Consider the following 9,617-nt stretch of genomic DNA (forward strand, 5'->3'; position numbering starts at 1 on the left):
CATTTGAATAATTATAAGTGTACACAATTTATATATGTTTCAATTCTTAATATAATGATTTTTTATGTAATAATTCCAATGCTATCTGAGCATAGTTAATTAATTGCTACAACCCCATTAGTATATTAACCAAATTATTCATTTAATATAAATGTTCTGGCAGATACTAATTGTAACAGAAACTGATTCAACATGAATCTGGCACTGAGAAATAGCAGCTTAATATTTATTACTACAATAGCTATTGTTACCGGTGAAGAGCTTAATAATTCCAATATTGCAAAACACTTCCGTCTACCGTCGAACGTTGTCCCGAAGCACTATGCCATACGGATAACTGAATTTATCGAAAAATATGATTCTAAAATGGCACAGCCGTCAAATACAAAACAAGGATACAGCAATTTTCTTCTTTATGGAGAATCCAATATAACCATCGATATCGTGCAGTCGACCCAAAGTATATATTTGCACACAATAAATATAAGTATAGGATATAATACGAAGGCAACGTTAATTAAAAACAATACAAATTATAAGAGTTATACATCAGATTTTTATATCGCTGAGAAAGACGTTATAAACATTTATTTCTCCGATGTATTACATCCCGGGCATTACATCCTAACATTGGAATTTGAACCTCAAAGTACGGATGACAACACAGAAAACTTCTTTGGAAGTTCTGACATAAATAAAGAAAAGAGTATAATGTAAGTAAATATCGATAATATACATATAATACGTATAACTAACATATGTATACATCCACTCAGCGCTGTTCTTTAGCCGCGCGGCCGCATCGACATATATACTACTGGACTGTGCCATCCATATCTAAACAATGTACTAAAATGGTCCGCGTCATAGAAAAGGATAGAGCGCATGTGCGGCCCAATCTCTGACTCTTTTCAACCAATATTGGATGGAAAGAGATAGATATCATTTTCACGTGGTATGCGCAAGTCCAGTAGTATATGTCGATGACCGGCCGTACGTCAGTGAGCAGCGCACCAGCTGGTATGAGCGCACACTCAGGCACGCGGTTCACTGACATACGCTCGGCTATAAAAGACAGTACTGGTTGAATTGACTTTACTCAATAATTACTATTTTACTAAGCATTATATAGAAAAAAATGGCCAGCACTTTTCAACTCAATTTTTTATAAAGAATATTGCTGTGTAATTAGTGAGCACGAGAATTTGAGATAACACCTTGTATATATTTATTATATATAATATCTATAATGTAATCATTCCTTACTGTTTTACACATAATAATTTCCATTTTATTAACATATAGAAATACTTATAATCAATTCTGTATACACTATATTCAAAATAATGAGGCTATTTGTACAAAACTAATATTTTCAATTTTGGTGTATGATGATACCATTTAAATCTTTGTCTCATACTTTAATTATGTATGTATTATTATATAACTTTATTTAAGACAATTATAAAAAGTATTAAATTGTGGAAGGTTTTTGCTATCACCACACATTCAAGTGGATGGAACCCGACGATTGTTTCCTTGTTGGGATGAACCACACTTCAAGACCACGTTTGCAATTTCCGTAAAGCATTATCGCAATCTTACGGCCTTATCCAACATGCCGATAGAAAGCAAAAATATGGACGATGATGACTTTATGTGGACACACTTTCAAACTACTCCTCCAATGTCGATTTATCAAGTTTCGGTTGTTGTGACAAACTTTTCTCATATTCATATTAACGAAAATATCAAATTATGGTGCGAGAATTGCTCAAGATTGCAGTCACTAAAATACGCCGAGGAAGTTACAAAAAATATCACGTTGCAATTGAAATCTGAATTTAATGGAATAAAGATTCCGAAAATGGATCATATTGCAATTCCGAATTTTCCGCACGATGGCACATCGAAGTGAGGACTCATCTTTCACAGGTTGATCACATGATTTTAGATATAAAACAACAAATTGAGTAATACAATTATTAATATTATTTAAAATTACAATATCTAAGTATACAAATTTTTTGCATAAATTTTAATTAATTATAAAAGATGAATAAACTGAGTAATTAATATTATTATATAATATTAATTGACTGTTAAACGTTTTAAAAAACATTGAAAAAAAAATTTGATTATACCTATCAAATTAATTCAAAAAGTAGACATTTCACAATACATTACATATTTAATAACAAAAAGTTTATACGAAAAATGAAAGTAACTAACTTTGTAGAGTCATAATTTAATGTTTTAAAATTGTATGCTGCAGTTTAATTTTTTTTAAACATTTTATACAATTTAGCAAATAATGTCGACGCGTATAAATCAAATAACATTTGACTTTAAATAAAGAAAGATTTTGTAAGTAAGCAAGTTTATAATAATTTTCAGAGAAGCTGATCTTATCTATGATGAGAAATTAGACCCACTTATGCGCAAAACAAAAATTGCACACTCCATAGCACCTAAAATAGCATATCAATGGCTTGGTAATGTAATCACCCCATCTTGGTGGACAGATTTTTGGTTACACGACGGCCTTGCTACATTATTCGGAGAAAAAGCTATCGCTAAGGTAATTTTATATTTTCTAATTATTGAAAATATAATGTCAAAGATATACAGTTTCTGGCCGTATTATTAAACGCACTTTAAATTTTTTATACAATTAATTGATTTCTCTGAATTACCTAGGTATATAATACCGCTTATCTATCATAATTATAATTCATCACAATTGTTAAGAAACCATTGTTCTATATGAAAAGCAGTTATTTGTTTATGATGTCATTTTACTTGAAAATGTGTGCACACGGACACGGGTGAAAAGAGAAGTTGCAAAGAAAGGTTAACATAAGAGATTATGAACAAAAACTCAGCTAATCAATAAAATTATTTACAGATTATCACTCACGACACCCACACACAGATGTAGGAAAAACAATACAATCATGTATTAATAGTATTAATTATGTATTAATAGTATGCCATTGTGAATCAAAACTTAATAACCACTGAAAGCGGTTTGACTAAATATTAGAAATATATATATTGCTTGCCTGCCTAAATCAAATATATTTGATAAAAATAATTAAATAAATAATTATTGTTATCAAATATATGTGTTTTATTATTCATTATTGTTCAAAGATATCAAGGGTTTTTTAGGCATGTAAAAATAAGATTAGTAGCTTTTTTTCCTCGCAATCTGAATTCTATAAAAAAATTTAGGTGCGTCTAATAATATTACTATTATAATAGGGACTACATATTTAAAAGTTATCCAAGATGCTCCCATTCCGTAAGCCTAGAATAACGATGGATTATGTTAAAAACTTCTTGGAAAAATTATAATATAGTAAGAAATTTATAGATAAAAATTTTATGTACGTTGAGGATGGGATAATATTAAAAGCTTGGTAAAAACCTTTGTTATCTAATTTTGACAATATCTAATTTTCCAATTTTTTAACATCTTATTTTAATAATTTGTTATTAGTTTTAATATTAGTTTAGAAAACAACACAATCTTTATAACAATAATGAGCATAGCAATATTTACCAGAATGTAAACATGGCCAATCCAGTATTCATACAATTATTAAACTTTACTTTTAGGTCTATAATAATTCTCAGATGATGGATTTATTCATAGTTCAGAATCAATACGATTCTCTTTATTTAGATTCTCATTTTGATATGAATCCTCCAGGAATTAACAGCCTATCGAAAATTGATTCAATTTTTAGTTCTCCCCATTACATGAAAGGTAAGAATAAAAAAATATTTAAAAAATTGCATACATCTTTGTAAAAGTACATATATTATTTAAAAAAGAATGTAAAGGAGCATATAATTTACACTATTTAAAGCATGAAATTTAACTATAATGTGCATACCAATAATTATAGTAATCATTGTCTTGCGAATGCTGCAAAACGAAATTACCGATGAAGTATTTCGAGAAAGTAGCTGTACATTGCTAAACAATTAGTGAGTAATACAAACAAATATAGCTAAATACTGCAAGTACATTAATTGCTATGTTGTTTTGAAAAAGTTGTACATTTTTATTCGCATTACTCTCTGTATATTTGAATATTCTTCATTATCTTTCGTTCCCATTTCTTCTGTCCTTTAACTATATTTTCTTGCTCTTTTTATATTCCTCTAATTATTATATTTTAACGTACATCTTCAAATTTTTATATCTTAATTTATTTATTTTTATCTGTATATTCTATTCATTTTCACTAGTTTTATCGAATTCTATCATTCTTTATTCAATTATTTGAAATAAATTAAATTGTAGCGTACGTATATTAAATTGCAAATTTTTACTAGTTGTATTGTAAATTACAATATTATTACAATATAAATTATACGATATACTATCTATATTTGTAATATATGACTGTGTCAATATTGCATCATAATATATATAAACATATAAGATAAATTACAATTTTATATTGATAATCGATATTAAATTGATTGTACTATTTACTGTCAATAATAATAAATTTTTGCATTTAGCACGTTTTGCGCATTGACTCCCAATAAATTTTGGTTCATGCAAGAAGATTTAGCTAATTTGTCTCAATATTACACATCACATGATTTCCAAAAGTGGATAAGATACAGACATTACCCTGTTATACGCTGGACACATGAAAACCCTTTCTACGGATCATTGACGCAATATTTCAATACATCGAGTTACGGTAAATGGTGGATACCAATAAATTTAGTAACAAAGTTTTCCTTACGAAGAGCCGTTAAGATATTGCTAACACCGCGAGAGCCGTTTGCAAAAGTACATTATTTTGGGCGCCCTGCTGAAGATGATTGGATAATGGTTGACATTCGGCAAGCTGGTAAATATTTACCGAGGCGGTTTGTCATATATACCTATGATTATTTTCCTAAATTAAATTTTTATTATTATAATCATATTTCTTGCTTATATAAATATTTAGTAAATAATTTAGGCACAAAAATTTAATACGTTAAAAAACATGTAGTAAGCTATTTTATTATTGCATTATTGCTTCAATGCAGATATTATTTTGTGTTTAAATTTACTGTTATTTTCGCATATTTGAAATTTATTGAAGTGTATTATAACATCACTGCACTGTTGGAAAATTTGTGTTTAATATAACATAAATCACATATGTCCCAAACGGTCCACTCAAGTTTTTGTGTTAATTTAACATAATATGGATGTGTTAAATGGTAACACCGATACTATGTTAAAATATTTTCACAGAAAGGAAATGTAATTCTGATCGTAATTTGTGGTTAATTATGTGTACAATTAACATAACTTTTATGTTGAAGTTGAGATTGTAAGATAAAATCAACAATCTTTTTCTGTAAATTTTTATTCCCACTTCTATTATATATAGAGTAAAATCAACACTTTTCTTCTGTAAATTTTAACACATTTAATATACGTTCAAATTGTGTTACTTTAACATACTTTTTAAATTATTTTAATAATTTTACATTTTAAATTTGTTAAGTTCAATTAACATAGCAGGCATATGTTAAATCTACACATGTATGTGTTGATTACTTTACACAAAAATTTTAACAAGGACTTTTTTTAACAAAACTACAAAAATTTCCCAACAGTGTAAATATTATATAAAATTCTTATTTCTTTGAAGTGACTTCTGAAATTATTAGTAAAATTATCATTAGTAAAATAATAAAAAGATAAACATAAATAACGTATATTTGTGTGAAAGTTCTAGTATGTGTGCATAGGCACACAAGCATGTGCAAGTGTAATCACTTCTAACCTATCTTTCATGTATATAGTTTTAACATCATAAGAAAGAAAAAAAATAAGAAATAAACGCGATAACATTTATCTCAATATAATCGCGCAAATATAATTATTGTTAAATATTTTTATTATACAACAGGATATTATCGCGCCGATTATGATTCAGAAAACTGGCTCAAAATTGCACGTTACCTAAGTTCTGGGGAATATAAAATTGTAAGTGTTATTAATCGTGCGAAAATCATTGATGACGTGTTTCATTTCATGATTACGCGCCAAATCAATTCATTTATATTCTGGATTGTCACGAAATACTTATCGCGAGAGACAGATTACGTAGCATGGTATCCTATGTTTAAAGTATTTGAATATATATCGAGTGTGTTTCCGTTGGCAAGAGTATATAGGAAACCAGCGTCAAAAGAACTTAATTTCATTAATGTTAAGGTAACGAACAACAGTTATTAATTAATTAATTAATTCATTCATTCATTAATTAATTCACCAAACATAATAATTAAATAATACAAAAAACATTAAATATTAGATGGGATGTAAAAAATTTTTTATACCAACAATTGTTAAGCAATTTTCAAATGTAACATATGTGACTAAAGTGATTCTATTACAATTCTTCACAATCCCATTTTGATATTAAATATCAGAAATTTCGAAACAAAGTATTGTCTCGGCATTATAGTTTGAATGTCACATTTTATTTGTATAACGATAAGCGTAGAGTTATTTTACCGATATTAAGATTACAAAAATATACTGAAAGTTTTTTAAGACGCACATATAGATCATGTCTTTTGTAAACGTATAACTGCAATATAAAATTTATATTAAATTTCAGGAAAAAATGAGAGAATTATTAACTAAGCCTCTGGAGATACTAGGATTTGAAGATCGTCCGATAGAAAGTGATTTTACTAAATGTCTGAGGCAAGAGATCGTAAAATGGGCATGTATAGCTGAATTATCTAAGTGCTTGGCAAGAATGAAGCAAGAACAACATCTAGAACATTCTGAATTAGACAAGTAATATTTTTGTGTAAATAAAATTATTAGTTATAATCCTTAACGCACAATTATTATCTTAGTAAAAATTGTAAAATTTTTCCAGAGTAGAAGAAATAGACGTACTGTAGGGGAACTGTGCCTAATATCGCTTTTCCTTGTTCCTAATTTTGTACTCTACTATTGAGACTCTTATGCATTGCATTCTGTTATTTCACGTACGTAAGTAGAACAAAAGAAGTCAAAATGATGTAAATTTGACGTCATATTGACCAACAAGTGACGTAAATTACAGTCAATATGACGTTAAATTTACATCATTTTGATTCTTCAGTTCTACTTAAACTTAGGCAATGAGCAGTAGAACCTGTTGAACAATGCTGCTTTGGATGATTTTTTGTTTTACTTTAATCAGAACTGTGATATAAAGCATAACGTGGCAGATCATAGTTTCAACGAAGTTTAGAAATTTTGCAAGAGGTATCTTCCGTTATTAATACAGCAAAAAAAAATATGTGCTAAAAATGAATTTCTATCATGAAAACATGTGATATTATGTCTAATTTTATTTAATTCCTAATTTAGAGATATTTATTACTAACCATTGTTGTGATGCCTTAATCGGTTATGTTTCTTCCTTGTGTGTGTGTCCTAATTCGGCCCTCTAGGAATGTTCACTATACCGCCCATTTTTTCTAACTGGTCTTCCTCTAGAATACCTCTAAAGCTCCCTCAGCTTCCTGCTGTGCCAATGAGTAACAGGATCTTTTTTCGAGAGTCAATCGGCCAAACAAAATGTTGATCGCATCATCCCATGTTCGTGAAACTCCATGGGCTTCCTTAATCATTAAAAGGTGTTGGCAGAGAGCGCAATATGCCTTTAATATGCAGAAACAATTGTGGAAAGGAAAATAATATCTTGTCACCTTGTGCTTATATAAACTCGTCTATTACGTTTATGTAGCGATACAGATAAATTTCCAATGGAAGAAGTATTCAGCTATCGCGACAGTACATCGATAATCGTGACATCCATATCCTAATCGATATCTTTCACCTACACTCGATTCTATTGCACCAATAGCAGGGTGCATCAAATATCTATCAAAAGGGAATATCTTTACCAATTTTATTTTGAGTTGTGTTTATTTCTAGCATGTATTGTGTGTCATAATTGTATTTTTAATAAATATATGTAAAGGTACGATATTACGAATACATTTTTATATGTCGTCAGATGCTACTTTTTCTGTTTTCCTTCAAAAAAGATAGTTAAAGTAAACTTTGAACATTCATGCCATGGAGATCACATTAAGACAATCTTAGAATAAAATAAAGTGGTTTGATTATATTTTTAGTCAAAATTTTAGTTTTATCAAATAGGGTGCGATATTAGGCACAGTTTTCTTAAAAGTCTTATTGGTCTGATTACATGAACATTTCTAACAAAAGTATTGCATAACTTTGAGGGCAGTAAATATGTTGAATTTTTTCCTTGTATTTAAGATGATGTAGATATGATATTCCACTTTCATAGCTTCATATATTGGAAAGAATCAAGACAGAATGCAACAAAGGAAGACATCAATGTTTATGTCAGAACTTTCCAGCACATTATTGCAAAATATGCTAAGAACGAGGCCGCTCTTTATAGAATATTATGGAACTTGCAGTACATCAAACCACCGTAATAATAATTTTTCTATAAATTTATTCTGTCTATTATAATATGTATTGATTATAAATATGCAACTGTTTTTAGAGAAATAAGTACAGCTGCAGGATTAATTAATATTATAAACCACATATACAATACAACACTGCTTGGTATGGTAAGTTTTATAAATCAAAACATTATATTTACTTATCAAAAATTCTATTAAACATATTCGCAGTACATATATCTGCGAATATAAATACTATAACTTGTATATATGTAGGTACCTATATGTTACCGTTAAAACCCGAAGTCCGTCAAAATCCTAACTTACTGGGAAATTCTAGTTTTAACTAACTAATTTTCTTGGTAATTCGCGTTCTATAACTGAAATAATTTCGTTGAAACTAAAATTAACGGTAAATATTGACAAAAGAGGACCCAGCTTCTATAAAATTGACATTGACATATATGTATTATAGAGGTAATCTTCCTGAGTAACCTTTAAAAGATTTTAGCCGTCACTCGTCTTTTATTAAGATAGTTAATCCGTAAATCGCAATTTATAAGAAAAATTTGAAAATTTTACTATATGTAAATAAATGTGGTATCTACACGTCAGTACAAATTAAAAGTAATTGACCGTCCCGAGCGCGAGATAATCGCTATTAAAAATTGCATTTTTTCCGTGTATTGCATGCACAAATAAGCATACAAAAATCTCGTATTTTGAATTTTAATAATTAAAACGAATCTTAAGAAAGTGATGAAAAACGTAAATATAGTAGAAGGAACTTCAGGAATATTAGTAAAAAAACCGAAATTATTGGCCGTTTAGATTTAGAAATACAATAATAAATAGACCTCGATTTTCGTGATTTTTTGACTGGAAGCAAAAAAAAAGAATATAGTCTTTTGTGTGTGTGAAGGACAGAACTATTCACAACCTTAAAAAGTTATTAACAAATTCAACTAAAAAATATAACAATTTGTGTCAGTACTAATGGAAGTAATTTGCTGATTATATTATGTGTGTGTATAGGCAGTGCACATGTAGGCGAGGATGGATAGGGGTGGATCTCGATTTGCGTGGAAAGTTGAAAACCTAAACCATACAGTGATAGACCTCATTTCGCC

General features: G+C 28.8%; 1 protein-coding gene across 2 annotated transcripts; it reads left to right on the forward strand.

The window, feature by feature from the left end:
• The first annotated feature begins 1,548 nt into the window (after nt 1–1,548).
• On the forward strand, nt 1,549–8,758 carry LOC112464839. Of its 2 annotated transcripts, XM_025032081.1 has the most exons (8): nt 1,549–1,935; nt 2,398–2,581; nt 3,625–3,775; nt 4,543–4,883; nt 5,943–6,019; nt 6,660–6,844; nt 8,361–8,510; nt 8,586–8,758. In XM_025032081.1, exons 4-8 carry the CDS (start codon nt 4,580–4,582, stop codon nt 8,704–8,706), a joined length of 837 nt encoding a protein of 278 aa, XP_024887849.1. In that variant the 5' UTR covers nt 1,549–1,935; nt 2,398–2,581; nt 3,625–3,775; nt 4,543–4,579; the 3' UTR covers nt 8,707–8,758. The 2 variants fall into 2 exon arrangements, with proteins under 2 accessions (XP_024887849.1, XP_024887850.1); XM_025032082.1 differs by lacking the exons at nt 1,549–1,935; nt 2,398–2,581; nt 3,625–3,775 and adding an exon at nt 3,981–3,999 and having other exon boundaries at nt 4,651–4,883.
• The last annotated feature ends 859 nt before the right edge of the window (nt 8,759–9,617 follow it).

Source organism: Temnothorax curvispinosus, unplaced genomic scaffold, assembly GCF_003070985.1.
Source record: "Temnothorax curvispinosus isolate PA1 unplaced genomic scaffold, ASM307098v1 QBEX01014606.1, whole genome shotgun sequence".
NCBI lineage: Eukaryota > Metazoa > Arthropoda > Insecta > Hymenoptera > Formicidae > Temnothorax > Temnothorax curvispinosus.